At 44.4% G+C, this 26763-nt stretch overlaps 1 protein-coding gene across 1 annotated transcript; it reads left to right on the top strand.

Annotated features, from left to right (window-relative positions):
* Positions 1-2863: 2863 nt before the first annotated feature.
* Positions 2864-26763, top strand: PRIM1 (DNA primase subunit 1). The gene is made up of 13 exons (XM_002720916.6): positions 2864-3091; positions 3591-3748; positions 7512-7618; positions 7689-7762; positions 9172-9308; positions 9752-9810; positions 11769-11878; positions 12682-12773; positions 12939-13080; positions 16905-16974; positions 17420-17511; positions 23620-23718; positions 26644-26763. Exons 1-13 carry the CDS (start codon positions 2989-2991, stop codon positions 26661-26663), a joined length of 1263 nt encoding a protein of 420 aa, XP_002720962.2. The 5' UTR covers positions 2864-2988; the 3' UTR covers positions 26664-26763.

Genomic DNA, 26763 nt, shown 5'->3' with positions numbered 1-26763 from the left:
TTTTTTTCTCCCTAGATTCTACCTAAGTGTCCAACACGTACGATATTGGTCAAGATTCTCATGTACATATGTGTGTGTGTGTGCGTGTGCATTTATACACACACACACACACATATATATGAGTACTTCACAAAGTTTGTGAAAAATAAAATTAAAAGATAAACTTATTTTGGTGCAAAAAAAATTTAGAAATCCACATACATACATTTTTCATGAATGTTTAAAAACCATCTCATATGCACAGGTTTCAAAATTTTTTGCACCAAAATTAATTTATTTTTTAATCCATTTTTCCACAAATTTGTTTGAAGTACCTTCATACAGCTATAGACTGCGATATATGAGAAGGGATTTATTAGGGGAACTGTGTCACACCATGGACGATAGGGGTGGGGTGGGAAGAAGTCCCATGCCAGGGACTCTGGTGGCTGCCCAACTCCAAGTCCAAAGGCCAGGGAAGGCCTGGCAAGCCTGGAATTCTCATGTCCAGGAGCAGAAGAGTGACCCTATTCCTAGAGAGCGGAAACCACCTTCCCTTTGCCTCATTCGTTCTATCCAGGTCCCCAGCTGATTGCCTGGGGCCGGCCCACAGTGAGGTGAGATGTCCTCTTGGTCCATAGATTCCTGTGCCAGTCTCCTTACAAACACAGATGCAACGCTTTACCTATAGTTTAGGTGTTCCTAGTCCAGGGGACACATAAAATTAACCATGGCAATACGTTCATTAACTATTTGCGAAATAAGTGAAAGAATGAAAGAGTGACTGATGAGTCATCTTCACAAAATAGATCATCCTTTTAGATGCTAAAAACACCCAGAATAACGTTAGAGTTGAATGGCAAGGGAGGTCCATGAGTAGGTTCCAAGCCTGCAAAGAACTTAGGGAGAGAGATCTGGGCTGATAGGCAAGTCCAAAAAGGTTGAAGAGCGTGGGCTAACCAGAAGCCGTAAGACTTGATGGAGAAAAGGGTTTTGTATCACTGTGGATAAAAGCACAAGGGGAAATTATCTGAATGGCAACACCGCCTCCTAGTGGCACTTGGGATAAAGGTCTCTACAGTTGATCTTAGCCAAAGGGCTGAGAAGCAATATAAAGGTCTCCACACCAAAGCATCTTTAAAGAACCTTGTCTTGTGTGGCTCTGGACTTTGGACTGTGTACCACATACTCCTTAGTTTATCCAATGTAACCCTCACAACAACCTCTTGTAGAAAGATACAGCAGCATACAGCTTAGGAGTTAAACATAAAGACTCTGGAAGCCAGGCTATCTGATTCTCTGCTTCATGCCTCTGCCACATACTAGCTCTGTGATGTCATTCATGTTACTGAAATTTTCTGCATTATGGGAGCACTTCAAAAAGTTCATGGAAAATGACAGTAGGGGTGGAAGCTGTGGCACAGGCGATTAAGCCACCACTTGTAACACCCACATCCCGTATCAGAGTGTCAGTTCAAGGTCCGGCTCCTCTGCTTTGGTCCAGCTTCCCACTAATGCATTCTGAGAAGCAGGGGGTGGTGGTTCAAGTGCTGGGGCCCCTGCTACACACATGGGAGTCCCAAATGAAGTTTCAGGCTCCTGGCTTCAGCCTGGCCTATCCCTAGCATTTGGGGAGTGAACCAGCAAGTGGAAGATCTCTCTCTTTGTCTCTCTCATCTCCCTTTCAAGTAGATGCAAATAATTTTTTAAATTACTTAAAAAATAGGGACTGCTGTTGTGCCAGAGTGGGTCAAACCACCACGTGCAATGCACGCATCCCATATGGGTACTGGTTTGAGTCCCGGCTGCTCCACTTTCAATCCAGCTCCCTGCTAATGCACCTGGGAAAGCAGCAGAGGATGGCCCAAGTGCTTGGGTCCCTGCACCTATGTGGGAGACCTGGAAGAAGTTCCTGGCTCCTGGCTTAGGAGTGGCCCAGCTCTAGCCATTGTGACCATTTGGGGAGTAAACCAGCAGATGGAATCTCTCTCTCTCTCCCTGTAACTCTTTCAATTAAATATATAAATCTTTAAAAACAAATAAAATCAACCAAGTTTTGCATAGGAAGCCAGATCTCTAGGAATATTCAAATAGGTCTGATATACCTAGAGCCCATTTTTTTACTACTTTGCCCACAGGCACGAGGAAACCAGTTCATTTTCTGAATTAGACTAATTAGCAGCTGACTAGAGAGTCTAGTCTTTCCTTCCTTTCCTACTATTATTGTAAAAAATAAAATTTATTCAGATGATGGTTTTCTTTTTTTTAAGATTTATTTTATTTATTTGAAAGGCAGAGTTACAGAGAGAGAGAGGGGTCTTCTATTCGTTAGTTCACTCATCAGATGGCCTCAACAGCCAGAGCTGTGCCAATCTGAAGCCAGGAGCCAGGAGCTTCTTCCAGGTCTCCCACGTGGTGGGCCATCTCCTACTGCTTTCCCAAGCCATAGCAGAGAGCTGGATCGGAAGTGGAGCAGCCAGGACTAGAGCCACTGCCCATATGGGATGCAGGCACTTCAGGCCAGAGCTTTAACCTGCTGCGCCACAGCGCCGGCCCCATCAGATGATGATTTTCAAGTGACAGGATACTTGGTCCCCTGTCTTTCCCTCTCAATGTCTATAACTCAGCCTCTCAAATAAATAAATAAATCTTAAAATGAAAAAAAGCCCATCTTTGTACACAAACAAGCTAATAATATATTTTTTTAAATGATATGTTACTTCTAAACAGCCATAAGGTTAGCATGGAACATCTTTTTCACTTCATTCCCTAAGTCAGAACGTTTCCAGCCTCGTGTCTCCGGGGATCCTTCCAGAATAGACAGGGACCACAACAGCGGTGCCCCTAGTGCTCCCGTGGCCTAGGCCAACCCTAAGCAGGAACTACAATTCCCAGCAGCCCCAGCGTCGCGGGGACGCGGCCCAACGCGCCTGCGCAGTAGTGGGCGCTCGGGTCGTGCCGTTCCCGCCAATTCTTGCGGTAACCCTGCCTGGACCTGGTTCTGCGCTCATGGAGTCGTTTGACCCAGCCGAGCTGCCCGAGCTGCTTAAGCTTTATTACCGGAGGCTGTTCCCCTACGCGCAGTATTACCGCTGGCTCAACTATGGCGGAGGTGATGGAGGCGGGCGGCGGGGCGGGAATTGGTTGCAAGCGGGGGTCTTAGAACGACCATAATGTGCCGCCTGCGCGCCGAGCGTCGCGCCGGAGCCTTCCCACCGCTCTGCAGTGGGCGCCCCCGAACTCCCATCCCGGGTGTGAGCAGCTGGCGACCCCTACGTGGTCGGGCGCACGGCGGGAGCGCGTTACCGGGTCGCAGCAGGAAACTGCGGAGGCGTGATCTGCCCGGGACGGAGGCGCGCCTCCTGGGGAAGTGCAGCGGAATTTATTCGTGCCCACCGAGGAGAGAGAAGTGACATTACAAGTTTTAATATCGCTTATCCCTCGTAAATGTGGGATGGTAAACCTCTTCAAATTAGGGACTAGGTCCTGTCTTTTTTTTTTTTTTTTTTTCACCCCTAACACATTGTGGGGCATCTTCTGATGGATTGATGTCATAATATCCAGAGCTGACTGCAGCACCGAATTGACTAAAATGCGCACTTGTTTTGCAGTGGTAAAGAATTACTTCCAGCACCGTGAATTTTCGTTCACTTTGAAAGATGATATTTACATTCGCTACCAGTCCTTCAACAACCAGAATGACCTGGAAAAGGAGATGCAGAAAATGAACCCATACAAGATTGATATAGGCGCAGTGTATTCCCACAGAGTAAGAGAGCTCTTCTGTGTTTTGTGGCTTTGTTTTGTAAACCAAGAATGGGTCGACGCGCCCAGCGTTTTTAGATTAAGTTTGTTCTAGAGTGTGGAGAGCCGCGGCTGTAGCCTGTTTGTGTGCTTTGGCTTGCTGTGTTGCTGACTGGAAATCTTCTGGAAGTGATTTGCTTGCATTCTCACTGGGACAAAAAATTGAGTTATCTGGTTGAAAATCGGACTGGGGAGGTCGTGTGGTTTAAGAGCAGGCAATACTCATAAAAGAAGCCTTCGCTTCCAGCACTGGAGGTGTTTTCGATCATCTCTCACACTTGTACCCATTCCAGTCCCTTTGACCTGGCCGTGGTAGACACCTGAAGTCCAGCTACCGCTGCCAACATCATTCCTCTCACTTGCACTACTATAAAATCCTCCTCCCAGGGGGTCCCTGGAGACTAGAGGCCGCTGTCAGCACAGCAGCCACAGTGTCCCTGGTCCTCCTAAACCAACGCAGATTTTCAGATTTTCTGCTCAAAACCACCACGTCTCGTCCACCCCCCCACCCCCGTTTCACTCAGACTAGATAGCTCCTCCCTCTCCTCTCCTCACGCCCCTCCTGGCACACTGGCCCTTGCTCAGGGCATTTCCACTGCCAACAACCCATTTCCCCAGATCACCACTTGGTTTATTCGCCCACCTCCTTCCAGTCTGACCCACATAGCCCCTTCTCAGTGAGACCTTCTTCATCCTGTCACTGGACCATCCTGAGTGCCTAGAATAACACCCACCAGAAAGAGTACACCATAAGCATTTGGTAAATGAATGAGCAAATTAAAATTTTCTTCATTCCCCTCCTTAAGCATATACATAGGATAATAGCTTCTTTATTAAGTTTTTTACGTGTTATACGGTTATCCATGTCTGTGGGAGGTTAGTTGCAGAACCTCCTGCAGACGTTAAAATCCCTGGATACTCTATTGTCTTACGTAAAATGGCATAATGTTTGCATATAACCTACACATGTTCTCCTGCATACTTTAAATCATCTCTAGATTATTTATAATACCAACTATAGTATAAATGCTTTATAAATAATTGTATTGTTTAGGGAATAATGCAAAAAGTCCACATATTCAGTGCATACGCAGGTTTGTGTGTGTGTGTGTATGATTGTTTTTTAATCTGTATTTTTTGTTGTTTAATCTTTTAATAAAATGTAGAAAGAAAAACTGGTTTACTCTACTGGTTTCCTCCCACAACAGTCAGGGCTGTGCCAGGTCAAAGCCAGGAGCCCAGAACTCATTCTGAGTCTCCCATGTGGGCAGGGTCCCAACTACTTAAGCCATCACCTGCTGACTCCCAGGGTATGCATAAGCAGGGAGCTGGAATTGGAGCAGAGGTGCCAGGACTGGAACCAGCACTCCAGTATGGGATGCAGACGTCCATGCTGCAGCTTGACCCGCTGTACCACAACCTATCCCAGTGGCAGTTTTAAAAGTTCTTCTGTTACACTTTTCTCTACATTGCTTTTTTTCTATTTTCCCCCTGTCTTTCATATTAGAGGCTTGCCTCAGATGTCTGGTTATTTTTTGCTTGCTGTTCATATTTAAGATTGGAGTACTAAAAAGCTGGCTAGAAGCTCCATACAGACATCTGTGATTTCTCTGCTGCAGGGGTGACCTGGCTAAACCGTGTTATTCTGGAATCTAACGTGAATTTCTCTAAATCTTTGTCAAAGAATGAAAACTCCATTAGTACAGAAATATTTGTTTTGATTGCTGATCTATACCTTGAGCCTAGAACAGTGCTTGGCCCGTCTGGTCAGTTTCTTCAGAGAAAAATCTTCCAGTCTCCTGCCTGGGTTGACAGTGGAAAGGTATGGAAGTGGAGCTCCACATTCCTCATATAGAAGTTGAACCCCCCTAATAGCAGGACAATACACTCTTGTTCAGCTGTGCCTATTGTCCCCTCAGCCTGGAGACTGCTTATGCTGTCCAGATAATCAGGCGTCTTCTGCCATTGACACAGAGAGCAGTCACCTGGCTCTGCAGGGATCTGGGGGGCATCCTGCTTCTTAAACAGGCTTTGAATCAATCTTTTTTCTAATCTCAGCATCACCACCACACAAATGCTTCCTCTTCCAGAGACACCTGGTATTGCTACTGCTGAGCCTCTCCAAGTTCTCAGGTGTAAATTGGTATCTCTTTCTTTACAATTCAGCTTTCATGAGTCTTAAGTTTTCTTCCTGAGTTACAAAGTTATAAATTTATAAAACATTCTGGTGGTAGTATCTCCTCTCTGATTTTTTTAAAAGCCTTATGCCTTAAAAAAAAAAAAAAAAAAAAAAGCTTTACTCACTTTTGTAGGGGTTTGAAGAGAGTAGAATAAGTACCTATATTCAGTCCACCTGCTTTATCTGGTAGACCATAGCCTCTTGATAATAAACCTTGGTTCAAACTACCTGGGGAGATTTTTTTTGAGTTATTGAAAAATTTAAGCACCGGCGCTGTGGTGCAATGGTTTAGTTAAAGCCCCAGCCTGCAGTGCCGGCATCCCATATGGGTGTCGGTTCATGTCCTAGCTGCTCCTCTTCCAATCCAGCTCTTTGCCTATGGCCTGGGAAAGCAGTGGCAGATGGCTCAGGTGCTTGGGCCCCTGCACCCACATGGGAGATCTGGAGGAAGCTCCTGGCTCCTGGCTTTGGATCCACTCAGCTACAGCCGTTAGGGGAGTGAACCAGCAGGTGAAAGACTTCGCTCTGTCTCTGCCTCTCTCTATAACTCTGTCTTTCAAATAAATAAAATCTTTTTTTAAAAAAGAAATTTTAAAATTAATACATATTTGTTACCTTCGTATAGTACCAAGTAAAAGTCCTTAAAACATCTTGCAATAGGGCATTATCTCTACATACTTGTCCTTATCAGAAACCTAAAAACAGCTCTATTGTAATTTCTCTCAGCCAACAAATATTAAGTGGGTAAAAGTGAAAGCTGTCTTCAATTCTGGATACGTGGGATCCAAAGTAATGCACTTCAGGGCCAGGCGTTTGACACAGTGATTAAGTCACTGCTTAGGATGCATCCATCCCATATTGGAGTCCTGGCTACTTCGGTCCAACCCAGCTTCCTGTTCATGTACGTCCTGGGAGGCTGCAGTTGATGGTTCAAGTATATGGGTCCCTGACACCCACGTAGGATACCACAATGGAGTTCCAGGGCTCCTGGCTTCAGCGTGGCCCAGCTCTGGCTGTTGCCACCATCTGGGGAGTGAACCAGCAGGTAGAAGATTGCTGTCAATGTCTCTGCTTTTCAAATAAAATGAAAATCGTACTTTAAAAAAAAAAAGTGATGAGGGGCCAACATCCCACATGGGCACCTGTTCCAGTCCCGGGTGTTCTACTTCAGACTCAGCTCCCTGCGAATGGCCTGGGAAAAGCAGTGGAAGATGGCTCAAGTGCCTGGGCCCCTGCCTCCCACATGGGAGACCTGGAAGAAGCTCCTGGCTTCAGCATGGCCAAGCCCTGACCATTGTAGCCATCTGGGGAGTGAACCAGCAGATGGAAGCACCCTCTCTCTCTCTCTCTCACTTTCTCTCTCTCTCTAATTCTGCCTTTCAACTAAATAAATAAACCTTTTTAAACAAAATGATGAACTTGGACATAGACTTGGCATTATATAGTTTCTTCATTTCGTTTTGACCACTTTTTCCACATAGCTAAAAAATAAACTTTTAGCTACATGGCAGCTACTGTAAAAACTAAGCAGTGTTTTTTGTACCTGCAGCCCAGTCAACACAGTACCGTGAAGCTGGGCGCTTTCCAGGCTCAGGAGAAAGAGCTGGTGTTCGACATTGACATGACCGACTACGACGACGTGAGGAGATGTTGTAGGTGAGCCCCGGGGCCTGGCTGCTGGAGCGGGGGACCTCACTGACGGGCAGTAATGGCTCCTCTGCTCCAGTTCCGCAGACATTTGTTCCAAGTGCTGGACCCTCATGACCATGGCCATACTCATCATCGACCGAGCGTTGAAGGGCAAGTATCAGCGGTGTCTGAGCGGGATCAACTGCGAGGCAGTGTTCTCCTCCGAAGAGTAGTCTCTGCGTTTGATAAGTTTCTAATACGTTTCCTTGAAGCACATAAGAGGAAAATAAATTATAAGGATGAAGTTGGAGTGGAAACATTACTACAGCTATTGAACAAGCCAGTTATTTTTTTCCAATTCAGTCATCTATTGAGCAGGGATAGGCACTAGGTACTATTCTAGGTGAGAGAAATAAAAAAGTTAATTTGTGTAGGTTACACAGTCTGAGGAGACAAGTAAGAAAAGTGAGGGTTAGATTCGTGGTGACTAATATGCACAGCGAGGTGTGGGGACACCGAAACAGCAGGGATGCAAGAAGGGCTGGGGAGAGTTTGACTCAGAAGAGACTCCCAGAAAGGGGTGGTGGCAGTCACAGCAAACTCAGGCTTGTATAGAGGGTTCATTGTGTGCCAGACGATGTTCTATTTCTACTCTTTAAATATTCCTAGACCAAGGTTTTTTTGTTGTTTTTTGTTTTTTTAAGATTTATTTATGTAGTTGTTTTGAAAGAATCCTACAGAGAGAAGGAGAGACAGAGAAACAGATCTTCCATCTGCTGGTTCACTCCCCCAAGACAGCCACAACAGCCAAGGCTGGGTCAGTCAGGAGCCAGGAGCTTCTGGGTCTCCCATGTGAGTGCAGGGGACTTAGGACTTGGGCCATCTTCTGCTTTCCCAGCCCATTTTCAGGGTGCTAGATCAGAGTGCTAGAAATGGAGCAGCTAGGACATGAACTGGTGCCCATATGGGATGCCAACATCACAAACTGAGGCTTTACCCACTATGCCACAAGGCCAGCGCTGTGGCATAGCAGGTAAAGCTGCCGCCTACAGTGCCGGCATCCTATATGGGCGCCGGTTTGATCCCAGCTGCTCCACTTTCCGATCCAGCTCTCTACTGTGGCTTGGGAAAGCAGTAGAAGGCCCAAGTGCTTGGGCCCCTGCACCCATGTGGAAGACCTGGAGGAGGCTCCTGGCTTCAGATAGGCATAGCTCTAGCCGTTGCGGCCAATTGGGGAGTGAACCAGGAGATGGAAGACTGACTCTCTCTCTCTCTCTCTCTGCCTCTTCTCTCTGTGTAACTCTGACTTTCAAATAAATAAATAAATCTTTAAAAATAAATAAATAATAAAGATAAGTGGTGATGGGTCAGGGACAGATGGAAGTGCTTCTTGGCAGAGGAACCAGGATTGGTAAAGACAGGAAGGCAAGACCATGAGGGACTCAGGAAACCGGAAGCCATTTAGTAGTGAAGAGGAGAGCACATGTAGATAACGGGTGAGACAAATGGAAGCCGGGAAGTAAGCAAGAACTGGAAGTTTATATATTTGTCTTAAAACCTGTGGTTGCTCCCCTCCTCAGAGGACTTTGGATTTAAGCATCGTCTCTGGGTGTATTCTGGAAGGAGAGGTGTTCATTGTTGGGTCTGCGATGAATCGGTTAGGAAATTGTCCTCCGCAGTGCGTTCTGGAATAGTTGAGTATTTGAGTCTTGTAAAGGTGAGGCCCTTTAAATTATAGTTTTATGTGTTTTTGTTTGTTTGTTTGTTTACTAGATGTTTGCAAGCCTGGTATGTTTAGTAAAAAAGAAAATTAAACCATCTTTACAGCATTCACATTCCAGAGTGGATTATTTTACCAAAAGATCAATTTAAGTCAATAGCTGCATTTAAGTATTTCGTAACTTGCTGTAAGTGTCCTCTTTTGTGGCAAAAGGAAAATTAATTTACTTTGCTATTATGTTGGTTAAAGTTAGCCCAGATAGTTACAGTTGTTGAAACTCTACAAAATAGGTTTCAAGCTTCTGTATTTTGACAGAATTTAATCAGTATTTTTGAATTTACACGATCTTAACTATAATAATAGAACACATTAAAGGAAATTTTAAATTATTTCTGTTATATAATATACATGAAGTATTTTTTTGATGGTTTATTTTTCAGGGCGGTCAAGACGTTAAGAAGAAAGTTCACCTAAATGAAAAAGTTCACCCTTTTGTCAGGTCAGAAAATACTCCACACAGGTTAAGCTGTGTCTCATTTGCCTGCGTGTGCGTGTGCTGTTAGAATTACCATGCCATCAGTTTTCACTGCAGGGTAGCATTTTACAACAGTAACAGCTACAGTTGCTTGAGAGCCTGTTTTCTGCAGCAGTATTCATGAGGGTGCTCTAACATTGTTCCCACTGTCTTTACCATCTATGAGAAACATGACAGTGTCTCCACTTATGGGATGAGAAAAGTATGATTCAGAGAGAGTCTATAATTTGGTGTTACACAGCAAGTCTTTTTTTTTTTTTTTTTTTTTTAATTAATATCCCAGGTTCTTTTACTTAGAGAAGAATTTTTTTTTTTTTTTTAATTTTATTTATTTACTTGAAAGAGTTACAGAGAGGCAGAGGCAAAGAGAGAGGGAGATGTCTTCCATCTGCTGGTTCATTCCCCAAATGGCTGCAATGGCCAGAGCTGAGCCAATCTGAAGCCAGGAGCGTCTTCCAGGTCTCCCACACAGGTGCAGGGGCCCAAGGATATGAGCCAGCTTCCTCTGCTTTCCCAGGCCACAGCAGAGAGCTGGATCAGAAGTGGTGCAGCCGGGACTCGAACTGGCGCCCATGTGGGATGCCGGCACTGCAGGCGGCGGTTTTACTTGCTATGCCACAGCACCAGCCCCAGCAAGTCTTTGTTAAATTCAGCATTCATGGCCCGGTCTGCCTGGCTCCAGAGCTCATGTTCTTCCATTTAATTCACTACTTCTCTAAGACAGCAGAAAGAATGTTGCATTAGGAGTAAGAATCCCTATTCCACCTATGACCTTGATGAAATATTGGAGCCTCCATTTCCTTGTCTGAGGAGAACCTCACCTGCTCTCAGTCATGGCAAAGACTACTGAAATGTTAGATGAGAAATACAATTTGCAAGCACTATAATTATTGAGATGTTAAAACAAGCAATCAGAATATAGACTGTATCCCCACAACCTACTACTCATGTCTTTGTTTTTATTTTAAAGATATACTTATTTATTTATTTGAGAGGCAGAAAGAGAGAGAGGTCTTCCATTTGCTGGTTCACTCCCCAAATGGCCACAATGGCCTGATTTGAACCAATCCAAAGCCAGGAACCAGGAGCTTCTTCCGGGTCTCCCACGTGGGTGCAGGGACCAAGCACTTGGGCCATCCTCTACTTCTTTCCCAGGCTATAGCAGAGAGATGGATCGGAAGTGGAGCAGCCAGGACTCAAAATAACACCCGTGGGATGCCAGCACTATAGGTGGTGGCTTTACCTGCTACGTGAAAGCCCTGGCCCCTACTACTCATGTCTTATGAAGTCCCGGCGTTGGTCACTTTCTACCATTGTCGCACAGGGGCTTGAGCCACCATCTGCTGCTTTTCCCAGGCCATTAGCAGAGAGCTAGATCAGAAGTGGAGCAAACTGGTGCCCAAATGAGATGCCATCATTGCAGGCAGAGGCTTTACCTGCTGTGCCACACCACCAGCCTGTTATACAACCTGGATGCCTGTTCTTTTCCAAGTACTATGCTGGGGTCTTTTTTTTCTCATGTAACACTCATAACCCTGCAAAGAAATATATAATTCTGATTTTAGCTGATTAAGTTATAGAATTTCTCTTTTTACTTGTTCAGTATGTTTAGTGGTGAATTAGAAGTCTTTGAAAATAGAATGGATTAAAATTATATCTTTGCAAAAAACGATGAAGAGAGGGGAGAGAGGGACAGGGATGAATGGGGGGAGCAGGGGAGTGAAGGAAGTGTGGTTGTCTTCCTGGAACCGTACCTATCAAATAAATAAAATCTGTTCTCTTCATTTTAATAAAAATTAAAAAAAAAATTCCAGAAATTCGGTAAAAATAAGCGTAGCCTCCCACCCAGTGGCAATAATACCTGTGTCGCATATGTAATGTTAAACAGTGTTGGGACTTTGTTGTCATTGTTGTTCCTGCAGAAGATCCATAAACATAATTAAAAAATACTTTGAAGAATATGCCTTGGTTGGTCAAGATATTCTTGAAAATAAAGAAAGCTGGGATAAGATATTAGCCCTTGTTCCTGAAGATATCCTTTCCTGAGACTATTTCTAGTTGTATTTATCTGTGATATGCATTTTGCTTGCATATTCTCTTATGCTTATTCCTGTAAATTTAACCCTTATTGCTCAAAATATCTCAAGTGTTTCTGCCTTTTTATTTTTCTTTTATTTCTTTTTTTTTAAGATTTTATTTATTTGAGAGAAGGAGGTCCTCTACTGGTTCACTCCCCAAATGGCCGCTAAGGCCAGACCTGGGCCAATCCAAAGCCAGGGCCTAGGAGCTTCTTCCAGATCTCTCACACAAGTGCAGAGGCCCAAAGACTTGGGTCTTTGCTGCTTTCCCAGGCCATAATAGAGAGCCGGATCAGAAGTGGAGCAGCCAGGACTCAAACCAGCATCCATATGGGATGCCAGCACTGCAGGTGGCAGCTTTACCCGCTACGCCATAGCACCAGCCCCACCTCCTCTTTCTATCATCTTCCTGCAGCACAGTCAGAAAGAGGATCATTTTTATAAGCCAGTTTCCTCATTTTGGAAATTGGTCCTAGAATGAATGGCTAAAGAATGTTTCATCATTTAATCAAAATATGTGCAGGCCAGGGAAATCTTTCCCTCTTGCAGCTGCTCTGACATTCTTTCTCTGATGTTACCGCTGAATTTTTACTGGGGAATTCTCTAAGGATATAAATGTTTAACGTTTATGTTTTAGAGGACCTTAGTAATTACTTTCTCAGTAGTTAGAAGTGTTAGAAAACATGATGATCCACACTGAAAACTGAGTTGTTCGTGTATATGCCCTGAGTGGGTGTGTTCCTTAATGATCCATCACCAATTCATGCTGATCTTCAACAAGGCTTCCAGAAGTGTCACAGCTCTCTTCAGCGTTGGGAGCACCTGAAGAAAACAATAGCCAAACATCAGGTATGTTCCACTGAATCTGTGTTACAAATATAATATGGCAATTCTTAGTTAAACTCTGTTTTGCTTAGTCAGCTAATGATGGTTGGAAATCATTTTTTAACCTTCCTCAAAGAAATCTTCAAAAGGTCCTACCAGTCCTCATAATGAGCTTACCTCTGTTTTTAGAATAACACCAAAAATGACAAATGTGCACCCTGGCTGGAGTGGGAGATTATGCTGCAGTACTGTTTTCCACGGCTGGATATCAATGTTAGCAAAGGAATCAATCATTTACTGAAGAGCCCTTTCAGTGTGCATCCTAAAACAGGTACTGTGTGACAACAGTAAGGAAAACTAAAAGGAAAATTAGTTGTTTTTCTGTTTCAGCGAGCATATCACTAGGTGTGAACACACGTGATGTCTGATTAGTAAAGGCTAAAGGATTGCTCTGTCAGCCAATACCTAAGTTAACATTTTGCATTGTTGATTAAGTAGCTACCAGGTGAGTTTCTGCTATGCAAACATTTTTCAGTTGGGTTTCTGAAAAGTCAGAAAGTGTTAGAATCAGAGTTGGCGAGTACTTCATAATCTCAGGACAACAGGTCTTGTAATACAAAGAAGACAGTGGCCCAGGAGTTTAAAATCACTTGTCCAGAGTCATAAACAAATGTCATATGTCAATGCCAGGAACAGAGTTCGCTCCTTAAAGTTCTGGGGCCGGCATTGTGGCATAGCGTCTTAAGCCACTGCCTGTGATGCTGGCATCCCATATGAGCACTGGTTTGAGTCCCAGTTGCTCCACTTCTGATCCAGCTCCCTGCTAATGTGCCTGGGAAAAGCAGTGGAAGATGGCCCAAGTCCTTGGGCTCCTATACGCACATGGGAGACCCAAATGAAACTCCTGGCTCCTGGCTCCATCCTGGTCTAATCCTGGCCATTGTGGCCATTTGGGAAGTGAACCAGCAGATGGAAGCTCTCTCTATCTCTCCATCTCTCTAACTCTGCCTTGTGAATAAATAAAATCTTAAAGAAAAAAAAAAACTCAAAGTTCCTTGCATTTTCCACTATGCTGCTTCCTTCAAAATTTTCTTAATAGTTCTGTCTTGGCCAGCACCACAGCTCACTAGGCTAATCCTCCGCCTTGCGGCGCCGGCACACCAGGTTCTAGTCCCGGTCGGGGCGCTGGATTCTGTCCCAGTTGCTCCTCTTCCAGGCCAGCTCTCTGCTGTGGCCTGGGAGTGCAGTGGAGGATGGCCCAAGTGCTTGGGCCCTGCACCCCATGGGAGACCAGGATAAGCATCTGGCTCCTGCTTTCCGATCGGCGCGGTGCGCCGGCCACAGCGCAGCAGCCGCAGTGGCCACTGAAGGGTGAACCAATGGCAAAGGAAGATCTTTCTCTCTGTCTCTCTCTCTCACTGTCCACTCTGCCTGTAAAAAAAAAAAAAAAAAAAAAAAAAAAAAAACTGTCTGCTCATTTACATTTTTCTTAAATAATACTTGATGGACTGAAGTTAAAGTAGATATAAAAGTAGCTATATTCTCATAAAACATTACTCCATCCAATCAAGGGACATATTGTAGAAGTGTATTTAGTTGTGCTCTTTAAAATTGTTTGGAAAGCAGAGAGAGAGAGATGGACAAAGAGGTCTTCGCTCATTCACTCCCCCGGTGCCAACAATAACCAGGCTACGCCAAGCCAAAGCCAGGAGCCTAGAACTCCATCTGGGTCTCCCAAGTAGGTGACAAGGACCCAAGCACTTGAGCCATCATCTGCTGCCTCCCAGAAAGCGCATTGGCAGGAAGCTGGATCAGAAGTGGGGGAGCTGGAACTTGAACCAGGCATTCCAGTATGGGATGTGGGTGTCCCAAGCAGCAATGTAACCACTGCACCACATGCCTGCGGCTAGTTGTTCACTTCAGTGTCAACAGTCCAACCCCACCACTTGTTATGAGATCTTAGACAAATTAACTCTTTTCTGTGCCTCGGTTTCTTCATCTGTAAAGTGGAAATAATAGTGTCTACCTCAGTGAGGTATTTTAAAGATATAAAATGTAAAGTGCTTAGAAAAATATCTGGCACACATTGCATTCTTCCAAACGGTTCGGTTTCCTTTAACAGTCTATAATGACTGCAGTTTATATGCTTACATAGCAGTTCTTCAAACCTGTCAACTATGTGTTTTTAGCTTCTTTTGCTAATGAGCTTAATATTTATTTTATGGGCCGGCACCATGGCTCACTTGGTTAATCCTCCACCTGTGGCGCCGGCATCCCACATGGGCGCCAGTTCTAGTCCTGGTTGCTCTTCTTCTAGTCCAGCTCTCTGCTATGGCCCAGAAGGACAGTGGAAGATGGCCCAAGTACTTGGGCCCCTGCACCTGCATGGGAGACCAGGAGGAAGCACCTGGCTCCTGGCTTCGGGTCGGCGTAACTCCGGCCATAAATCTTTTATGCTTAATTCTAAAGCTCCAATAGGTATCAGGTTTGTGTAAATAATTTTGCTCACTCATAAGTGTATACATTTTCAGGGCATCTGTTTGCCTTTTCTATCAAGTAACTGCAGTCCTGTTACTCTTTCTTCAAGTAACAACTCCTAATTTTCTTAATTATTCTAGTAGCATTCTGGCATTCTGTAGACTCATTTTGAAAATGTGGTCTCCCAGGTGTAGATGTTGTAGAAAAAGTAAGATACTGTTAACTACAATCATACATCATTTAACAATGGGGATACTTTCTGGGAAATGCATCATTAGGCAGTTTTGCGGCTGTGTGAATATTATAGCAGATGAAAGATTGTTTGTGTGCCTTCACTTGTCTCTTCTCCTCTGTCTGCCTTTCAAGTAAGTAAGTAAGTAAATAAATATATAAATAAACTGAGAAGGAAGTACGTAGTTAAGATGCCCAAATCTAGCTTCTGATTTCAGCTTCCCACCAATGTAGACCCTAGGAGGCAGCAGTGATAGCTCAAATAATTGGGTTCCTATAACATCGACATGGGAGACCTGGATTGAACTCCTGGTTCAGTTGTCCCAGCCATCATAGGCATTTGAAGAATGAACCAGTTCTCTGTCTCTCTGCCTCTCTATTATTCGAAAGAGATATGAAAGGCACAGTTAATGTGAAAATGTGAAAGTATATTTCTAAATACTGAGGTATTTTGTTTTGTTTTTTTTTTTTTAATATTTATTTATTTATTTGAAAGAGTGAGACAGAGAGAGAGAGAGAGAGAGAAAGGTCTTCCATCTACTGGTTCACTCCCCAATTGGCCACAACGGCCAGAGCTGGGCCAATCCAAAGCCAGGAGCTTCCTCTGGGTCTCCCATGTGGGTGCAGGGGCCCAAGGACTTGGCCATCCTCCACTGCCTTCCCAGGCCATAACAAAGAGTAGGATCGGAAGTGGAGCAGCTGGGACTCAAACCAGCGCCCATATGGGGTGCCAGCACTGCAGGCAGTGGCTCTACTTGCCACGCCACAACACCGGCTCCTTTTATTTTTAATTAATTTATTTACTTGAAAGGCAGAGTTACAGAGAAAGATCTTCCATCCACTGGTTTACTCCCCAAGTGACTGCAACGACTGGAACTGGGCAGATCCGAAGCCCGGAGCCAGGAGCTTCTTCCAGGTCCCCCACATGGGTACAAGGGCCCAAGGACTTGGGCCATCTTCTACTGCTTTCCAAGGCCATAGCACAGGGCTGGATTGGAAGTGGAGCAGCCGGGACTCCAATTGTTGCATATATGGGATCCTGGCTCCACAGGCGGCAGCTTTACCCCCTATGCCACAGTGCCAGCCCCTAAATATTGTCCTTAACAGATAAGTCTATTTCATCTGCTTGGTTCACTCCCCAAATGGCCACAATAGCCAGAGCTGGGTCAATCCAAAGCCAGTAGGATTCTCCGGTCTCCCACAGATGTGGATCATCTTCCGCTGCTTTCCCAGACACATTAGCTAGGAGCTAGATCAGAATTGGAGTAGCTGGGACTCGAACCAGTGCCCATATGGGATGCTGGCACTGCAGGTGGCAGCTTTACCCACTACACCACAGTGCTGGCCCCAGATAAAAATTTTAACCAAAAATAACTTGTAGAAGATAGCCAGTCTATGATGATTTGTATTTTGCAATCATCACTTTGTAATGTTTGGTTTTTACAGGTCGCATTTCTGTGCCCATTAATTTACAGAAAGTGGACCAGTTTGATCCGTTTACTGTTCCAACCATAAGGTATGTACCAGATCATTGAACACTGATTTGTGTGTGAGTGCTGCTCTGAATCTGAAGCCAGTTAGATTAGATACCTTAGAGACCAGCTGGAGGGGCATGCTGTATATCGTCATGGAGATGGTTCTAAGGTGAGATGATGATGCCCTGAAATAGCTGCTATACAAGCTGTTCCGCTGCCACGTAGGAAAAAGATTTTAAGGTCAAATCAATTTGGGAAATGTGGACTGAAATAGATTATTTCTTTTATATAGGATTTCCCTGTCTTTAGTATGATAATGCACATCAAAACCTCTAAGAAGAGACCATAGTTTTTAGAATATGCCAAATTTAGTTGGCCACATAATTTTTTCACAGAAAATATTGTAGGATTTGTGTTCTGTATCATACATACACAGGGTAATGCCGACCAGGACCCAGGTTAAAATGCTTATTCTGTTACTTGTAGCTCCATCTGCCGTGAGTTAGATGCCATTTCCAACAATGAAGAGGAAAAAGAGGAGAATGAAGCTGAATCAGATATCAAACGTAGAACCAGAGGTTGGTTAATATATTGAAACTTCAGATGATCACAGGCTTTTTATTTTATTGTTATTATTTTGTAAAGATTTATTTTATTAGAAAGGCAGAGTTACAGAGAGGGAAGGAGAGACAGAGAGAAAGATCTTCCATCCACTGGTTTATTCCCCAAATGGCCTCAGTGGCCAGGGGTGGGCCCAGCTGGAGCCAGGAACTTCATCCATGTCTCCCCTGTGGGTTCAGGGGCCCAAGTACTTGGACCAACTTCTGCTTTCGCAGGCATATTAGCAGGGAGCTGGATTGGAAGTGGAGCAGCTGAGACTCGAACTGGTACCCATATGGGATGCTGGCACTGCAGGTGGTGGCTTTACCTGCTACACCACAATGCCAACACAGGCTTTTTATATGGATAAGCATCTGTCACTCCAGTCATTAATTCTTGGATTTAGCAGAGGATACCTCAATGTTTTAAGCAATTTGAAAGCAACTCAGTAACAAGTAAGTTTGTAGCAATGTTTCTGCCTTCATCAATTGCCCAAATGGTATTTTTGCATCCAATATTAGATTCAACAAATATTTACTAAGCAATTTCTAAATGCTGGAATCTAAGAACAGTGAGTTGTCAGTTGTTACTGATAATTATCTAACTCAGCATCTTAGATTCAATAACTATTTATTTCACACCTAGTCTGCATGCAGTACTTATGTTCTTTATTTTGGATAAATCCAGATGGGTTTTATGGTAAATATGTTTAAGCTGTTGACTGCATTGTATATTCAAGAGTTCGAAGGAGCTGAGGAATCTAAATCTCCCTGCTACTCGCAGTTAGATCTTATACTAGCACCCAAAAGACGCTCTGTAGCAGTAGAATCAAATAGCACTTTTTGTAGCGATGGGAATGTTATGTATTCCACTGCCTATTACGATAGTCACTAGCCACATGTGGCTTCTGAGCATTTGACATGTGCCTGGTGTGACTGAGAAATTTTTAATTTTGCTTTCACTTAAATAGCCAGAATGGGATGCTGGCAATTGTACGGTACAGATATGTGGTCTGTTAGATCTTTTTTACTCAAATATTACTAACCTCTGTTAACATCCAACGCCTAATGTTGCTTCAGCCACTCCAGCTCTAACATGATACCAAAACTGTGGCTGGCATTGTGATGTAGCAGGTTGAGTTCACCATTTGCAATACCATCATCCCATATGGTCAAAGATTCAAGTCCCATCTGCTTCACTGCTGCTGCAGTTCCCTACTAATGTGCCTGAGAAAGCATGGAAGACGGCCCAAGTACTTAGACCCTGCCACCACATGGAAGAACCAGAATGAGGCTCCTAGCTTCAGCCTGACCCAGCTGTTTGGGGAGTGAACCAGCAGATGGAATATTCTCTGCCCCTCTTTGCCCCAGTCACTGCCTTTCAAATAAATAAAATATTTTTTTTGAAGTTCAGTTTCAGAATCATCTTCCCCTCAACCCCATCCCTCCAAAAATCCACAAACTTAGAAGGAATGACCTCAGATTTCTAAATAACAGAGAAAATGCTAATTTGTTAAATGTAGTTGTCATTCAAGAGCACAGAAGTCAGAATTAGGGCAAATGGCTGCTACTGTTTGCATTATGCACCTGTTAGCGCTAAATTTATTATTTATGTGTTTGAAAGGCGGAGCAACAGAGAAAGATTTCTGTCCTCTGGTTCACTCCCCAAATGACTGCAACAGCCAAGGCTGGGCCAGGCTGCAGCCGGGAGCCAGAAACTCACTCCAGGTCTACCACATGGTGGCAAGGGCCCAAGTACTTGGGCAATCCTCTACTGCCTCCCCAGGTGCATTAGCAGGGAGCTAGATGGGATGTATGGCATCCAGGACTCAAACTGGCCCTCCAATATAGGATGCCATGTTGCAAGTGGCTGTTTAACCCACTGTGCCACAATGCCAGCCCCTATTTTATTCTTTGAATAGTATGTATTTATTACTTTAGCACAGCTTTTCAAGCTGAATATTATCTTTGTGAACATCTTTTTTGTTTTACTCAAAGTTTTTAAGGAGACAAGTTTGGTTTCTTACAAGGAAAAACTTATTAGTAAATACAACTGCAGGAATAAACCGAATGGCCTGTCATTTCATGTATTCATAAATAGGCAACTCGCTGCTAGTCTGGGATGTTTTAGAACTGATGGACATTGGAATAGGTGACATGTAAATTCCTTATTATCTGTTTAGTGCCTATGATTTTAAGCCTTTGCCCTTTTCACAATAGTTCTGTTTGCTCTTTATATTCTTAAATCCTTAATGTTCTCCAACCTCCACTCTGTTCTAATTGTGCCTTTTTCTAAGATCCAACTCATAATCCACCTTAGTCAATATGCATGGATTCTTTGGATGCCTACAATTACCCCATGCCTGTTTGGCCTTTAATACATATATTGATTTTATAGATAGAATTTTATAGATAGATCTTGTTATTCAGAGTTAGACAGTGAGAGAGAGAGAGACAGAGAGAAAGGTCCTCCCTTCCGTTGGTTTACCTCCCAAATGGCTGCTACAGCCAGTGCGCTGCGCCAATCCGAAGCCAGGAGCCAGGTGCTTCCTCCTAGTCTCCCACGTGGGTGCAGGACCCAAGCACCTGGGCCATCCTCCACCACCCTCCTGGGCCACAGCAGAAAGCCAGACTGGAAGAGGAGCAACCGGGACAGAATCCAGCACCCCAATCGGGACCAGAATCCAGGGTGCTGGCGCTGCAGGCGGAAGATTAGCCAGGTGAGCCACGGCACCGGCCAATATGCCATATGCTTTTATAAAACTTAGAAAATGGGACCAGTGCTGTGTCATGGTGGGTAAAACCACCACCTTCAATGTTGGCATTTCGTATGGATGCCAGTTCGTGTTCAGCTACTTCACTTCCAATCCAGCTCCCTGCTGATGGCCTGCAAAATAGCAGAAGATGGACCAAGTACTTAGGCCCCTGCCACCCAAGTGAAGTTTCTGGGTTCAGCCTGGCACAGTCCCAGCTATTGTGGCAATCTGGGGAGTGAACCAATGGATGGAAGATCTCTCTATCTCTCCTTCTCTCTCCATAACTCAGCCTTTCAAATAAATATATCTTTAAAGATATATCTATTTACATTTATATATATATGTAACTTAGCATAGTACTTAATATATAATATGTGGGCAGAAAATATTTGTTTAAATAATTATTGACTGTTATATCTTCCAAATGGTAAAAAATATAAACCTCATCCAACAGGCTTAGAATCTTGAATTAAAAGCTCAAAGTACCATATAGCTGATCCCAAAATAAGCTGTTTCTTTGGTATAAATTTATTCATTACATGAAAATTCATTACATATAAAGTTAGAACAAAATTGTATATACTATCATAATTGCCACAGCTCAGATATTCATCCTTAAATATTGTTGTCAAGATGGTTTTTCCAATCTCAAGTAAACCCTGTAATTTTTTTAAGATTTATTTATTTGAGAGGCAGAGGGAGAGAGATCTCCCATCCACTGGTTCACTCCCCCAAATTCCCACAACAGCCAGGGCTGGATCAGGCCAAAACCAGAAGCACAGAACTCAATCCAAAGTCTTCCAGGTGGGTGACAAGGAGCCAAGTACTTGAGCCAACATCTGCTGTCTCTCAGGGTGTACAACAGCAGGAAGCTGGAGCAGAAACATCATAACTGGGACTCAAAAATACTGATACAGGATGTGGGTATCCCAACCAGCAACATAATCACTGTATTGGCCGGTGCCGCGGCTCACTAGGCTAATCCTCCGCCTAGCGGCGCCGGCACACCGGGTTCTAGTCCCGGTCAGGGCGCCGGATTCTGTCCCGGTTGCCCCTCTTCCAGGCCAGCTCTCTGCTGTGGCCAGGGAGTGCAGTGGAGGATGGCCCAGGTGCTTGGGCCCTGCACCCCATGGGAGACCAGGAAAAGCACCTGGCTCCTGGCTCCTGCCATCGGATCAGCGCGGTGCGCCAGCCGCGGCGGCCGTTGGAGAGTGAACCAACGGCAAAGGAAGACCTTTCTCTCTGTCTCTGTCTCTCACTGTCCACTCTGCCTGTCAAAAAAAAAAAAAAAATCACTGTATTATGCTATGTACATTTTAAACATTCTTTTATGAATCAGGTAAGACCCAATGCAGTGCATTTATCACCATTCTGAAGTTTAGTTTTGTTAGTAAAAAGCTATTTCTTGGGGGCTGGCATTCTGGCACAGAGAGTAAAGCTACCTGTGATACCAGCGTCCCATATGGATGCCAGTTCAAGTCCCAGCTGTTCCACTTCTGGTCCAGCTCCCTGCTAATGTGCCTGGGAAAAAAAGCAGAGGATGGCTCAAGTACCTGGGCCTCTGCCATCTGTGTGGGAGAACCAGATGAAGCTCCTGGCTCCTGGCTAAGCCTGGCCCAGCGTTAGCTGTTGCAGCCATTTGGGGAGTAAACCAGTGGATGGAAGATCTCTGTGTCTCCCTATCCTGTAACTCTTTCAAAGAAATAAATAATTTTTTTTTAAAGCTACTTCTTATTAAAGCCAGAGTTTCTAAAGAAGGGAATGGTAGGGCATGCATTTGGCAGAACAGTTAGAGTGCCACTTGGGATTCCTGCGTCCTGTGTCAGAACGCCTGGCTCCAGATCCCAGCTGCGCATCCTGAGAGGCAGCAGGTATTGCCTCCAGTACTCGGTCCCTGCCACACACCTGGAAGACTTGGATTAAGCTCCTGGCTCTTGACTTAGCTCTAGCTGTTTTGGGCATTTGGAAAGTAGACTGGCAAATAGAAGGTATCTGTTTCTATTTTTAAAAAAAGCTGGGGTGGGGGATGTTGAGTGGGGCTTAATAGAGTATGTTGGTCTGATACCAGAAAGCATGACTACCAGAGTAACTGTGGTTTTAGATGCTACAGAGCAGCCCCGTTCAACAGTGACCACATATGCCTACTAAGCACTTGAAATATGGCCAGAATAACTAAGGAACTAAAGTTTTTCCTAATTAATTTTAATTAGATTTAAAAGCTAAGGATAGGGGACTGGCACTGTGGTGCAGTGGGTTAATGCCCTGGCCTGAAGCACCGGCATCCCATAGGCGCCGGTTCGAGACACGGATGCTCTACTTCCAATCCAGCTCTCTGCTATGGCCTGGGAAAGCAGTGGAAGATGGCCCAAGTCCTTGGGCCCCTGCACCCATGTGGGAGACCCAGAGGAAGCTCCTGGCTCCTGACTTTGGATCAGCACAGCTCTGGCCGTTGCGGCCAACTGGGGAGTGAACCATCAGATGGAAGACCATTCTCTCTCTGCCTCTGCTCTGTCTGTGTAACTCTGACTTTCAAGTAAATAAATAAATCTATTAAAAAAAAAAAAAAGCTAAGGATGAGCATTTGACACAGCACTCAAAACACCACTTGGAGCACCTGTGTCCCACACTGGAGTGCCTAGCTCGAGTCCTAGCTGTGCTCCTGGTCCAGCTTCCTGCTACTGCAGGCCCTGGGAGACAGCAGGGATGCCTCAAGTACTTAGGTCCCTGCTGCCCATGTAGGAGACCTGAATGGAATTCCTCGCTCCTGGCTTTGATCTGTTACAGCCGTTCGGGGAGTGACCCAGTGGACGGAATACTTCTATGTCTCCTTCTCTGTTGCTCTGCCTTTCAAATAAGTAAATTAAATAAAAGATTCCCACTTCAAGGTCCCTGAGTTCAGTACTCTGACTTCTTACTCTACCTTCCTGCTAATGCAGACCCTGGGAAGCAGCAATGATGGCTCAAGTAATTGGGTCCCTGCCATTCACAGGGGAGACATAGATAGCACTCCTGGATCCTGGCTTTGGCCTGGCCCAGCCGCAGCCATTGCCTGCACTGTAGGAGTAAACCAGCAGATGGGAAGAGTAAATCAGTGGATGGAGCACTGTCTCTCTCTCTCTCTATTGAAATAGTACTTTAGATATAATGGGTTAAGTATCTTATTAGAATGAATTCTGCCTTTAATATGACTATTAAACTTTTAAATTATTTATGGTTTTCTCATATTTCTGTGGGGTGGCACTATTTTACACAATTCTTACAAGAAAGTCAAAGTTATATTTTCCTTTTATTCTTGCTGCTAACATGCTAATAATATGCTTTCTTCATTCAGATTATAAGAAGACCAGTCTGGCACCTTATGTCAAAGTTTTTGAACAGTTTGTTGAAAACCTCGATAAATCCCGAAAAGGAGAACTCCTCAAGAAGAGTGGTAAGACTGTGCCTCTTCCATTTATTCAGTCAAGTCTTAATGTAGCACTTTAAAGCACCCAACAAATGAGAGATTTCTGAACTCTAGTTTTTGCCTACCTCCCAAAATGTACTATTTTACCAGCTTTAATTTTTTAAGTTTTTATTTATTTATTTTAGAGACAGATAGAAAGATCTTCTGCCTTCTGGTTCATACCCCAGATACCTGCAACAGCCAGGGCTGGGCTGGGACCACAGCCAGGAGCTAGAGTGTCAACCCAGGTCTCCCACATGGGTGACAGGAACCCAGTTACTCAAGAGTCATCACCACTGCCTCCAAGGGTTTAACATATATCTATTGAACACATTTTCTCTGTCAAGGTACTATGACAAGCAAAGATGGATTATACAAAAATGAATTCCATACAGTGGAAAACGATGGTATGTGAACTCCTTTCAGTGAGCTGCTGTTGGGAATTCTAATCCCCAGTGTCTTGAAATCTGAGTAGGATTTCCATAAGCAGAGATTTGGTGAGATAAGGCTACTGCATACAGAAAGGAGAAGAGCTGTTCACTCTTCTTTTTTTTTTTTTTTTAAGATTTATTTATTTATTTATTTGAAAGGCAGAGTTACAGGGGTTGGGGAGGGAGGGAGGCAGAGAGAGAAATCTTCCATCTGCTGGTTCACTTCCCAAATAGCTACAACAGCCAGGGCTGAGCCAAGCTATAGCCAAGAGCATGGATCTTCATTCAGGTCTCCCATGTGAGTGGAGAGTCCCAAGGACTTGGGCCATCTTCTGCTGCTTTCCCAGACACATTAGCAGGATTGGAAGTAGAGCAGCTGGGAACTGAGCCAGCACCAATATGGGATGCTAGCATTGCAGACATCAGCTTAACCCATTACGCCATGACGCCGGCTCCTAGCTGTTCATTCTTGATGGAGCAGCAAGAGCAAAGGAATAGAGGCAGAAAAACATCCTATCACTCTGGAGGTAATCAAATCTATCAGGTAGTAGAGCTAACCTGGAAAAAATTATGTCAGGATGTGAGGAGGTGCAAATCTGAAGAAGCAGGCTGAAGCCAAAGTGTGATTGGCCTTGAATTACTCCAGACTTGGGAGTTCAGGCTTCATTTGCTGGGAACAGGAAAGTCATTAGAGGTTGTGCAGGGAGTGCCTTGATGTGTAGGTTTATGTGGAAAGAAAAATCTGGGGGAAAACAGGATGGGAAAGAACCTAAGAGGCCAGTTGGGCTATTGCCATTAGGACAGTAGCATTGGAGTTTCCAAAAGATACCAATACTGGAACCATCCTTGACACTTGGTAATGATTTAGAAGTGGAAAGGTCTGGGTACTGGGGCCAACGCTGTGGTGTAGCGGGTAAAGCCACTGCCTGCAATGCCAGCATCCTATATGGGTGCTGGTGGTTCAAGTCCCAGCTGCTCCTCTTCTGATCCAGCTCTTTGCTATGGCCTGGGAAAGCAGTAGAAGAGGACCCAAGTCCTTGGGCCCCTGCACCCGCATGGAGACCCGGAAGAAGCTCCTGGCTCCTAGCTTCTGATTGGCACAGCTCCAGCTGTTATAGCCATCTGGAGAGTGAACCAGCGGATGGAAGACCTCTCTCTCTTCTCTCTCTCTCTCTCTGCCTCTCTGTAACTCTGCCTTTCAAATATTTTTTTTAAAAAAAAGGAAGGGAGGGAGGAAGAAAGAGGTGTAGGTATTGTGGTACAGCAGGTTAAGCCTCAGATCGGGATCTGGCAATCCTATGGGAGTGCCTGGGTGTGAGTCCCAACTCTGCTTCCAATCTAGCTTCTTGCCAATGCCCACCTTTGAAGGCAGCAGATGGCGGCTTAGGTAGTTGGGTCCCAGCTACCCATGTAGGAGACCCAGGTGGAATTCCAGGCTTCTGGCTTTGGCCTGCTCCAGCCCTGGTTGTTGCAAGCATTTGGAAGTGAACCAGCAAATGGAAGATCTCTCTCTCTCTCTCTCTCTCTCTCTCTCTCCCTTTCAAGTAAATAAACATTTAAAAGAAGTAAGGCCCATTGTTGTGGCACAGCACATAAAGCCATCACCTGCAACACTGGCATTCCATATGGGTGCCAGTTTTGAGTCCCAACTGCTCCACTTCTGATCCAAATCTCTGTTTATGTGCCTGGAAAAAAAGCAGCAAAGGTTAGCCCGAGTGCTTGAGCCCCTGCCACCTACATGGGATTCCCAGATGAAGCTCCCAGCTCCTGGCTTTGGCTCGGCTCAGTCTGGCTGTTGTGGCCTCTTACAGAGTGATCAAGCAGACAGAAGTTCTCTAATTCTCCCTCTCACTCTGTAACTCTGACTTTCAAATAAATAAATATTTTAAAAAGAAGAAGCCATAGTAGAGAGATGCAAGGTAGAAAGGACGGTTTCAAGATGAGGAACTGATGGAGTCCTGTAGTCCTGTAGGATACAGCAATGAGGAGGTTCAAAGAGAACAGCAGTGTCAAATGAAGAGCTCTTTGAATGGGAGACCTGAGCGTATGTGTGAGCCAAAAGGAAAAAAGTCGGAATACTGTTCAAGAGATTGATGGGTACGCTAGGAAACAGAGGCAACGTTACAGAAATAGACTCCCTCTCCGCTTTATTTTCTAATTAAATGTGTGATAGTTTAAGGAGTACTGCCTAAGATAATGCTCTACTCAGACACTCAAATTTGTTCTTACTGAATGAACAATGATGACTCTGAACTTGGAAAGCCTTGCTGAGCCACCATTCCAACTGGCTGTATTAAGTCCTTTGTATTCTCGTTGTTCCATACTGGCTCAGCCTAGAATGTGGGCTTCAGCAAATGTGAAAGCAAATCTTCATGCATGATGTGAATTTAATGGAGGCATTAAGCAAATCAGAATGTGAAAATAAATGGGTTTTGTTTTCTTTTCTCTTACTGTCCCTTGATGAAAATATATTTTATTTTAGATTTACAAAAAGATTTCTGAAGACAGCGTGCCTCAAACCAGTGTGGATATCTTCTGTTTTCACCCAACAATCAAGTATTTCTAGAGACATTTTAATAAATATGGCAGAACTGTGTAGGCA

The sequence above is a fragment of the Oryctolagus cuniculus genome, chromosome 11 (assembly GCF_051225735.1).
Source record: "Oryctolagus cuniculus isolate XC-2025 breed Fujian yellow rabbit chromosome 11, ASM5122573v1, whole genome shotgun sequence".
NCBI lineage: Eukaryota > Metazoa > Chordata > Mammalia > Lagomorpha > Leporidae > Oryctolagus > Oryctolagus cuniculus.
This window is presented reverse-complemented; position numbering and strand designations above follow the sequence as displayed.

Coding starts and splice junctions, on each gene's coding strand:
- PRIM1 (XM_002720916.6), top strand. CDS start 2,989: ATGGAGTCGTTTGACCCAGCCGAGCTGCCCGAGCTGCTTAAGCTTTAT. Junction 3,092..3,590: donor CTGGCTCAACTATGGCGGAG/GTGATGGAGGCG, acceptor CTTGTTTTGCAG/TGGTAAAGAATTACTTCCAG. Junction 7,763..9,171: donor CATCGACCGAGCGTTGAAGG/GCAAGTATCAGC, acceptor TCCCCTCCTCAG/AGGACTTTGGATTTAAGCAT.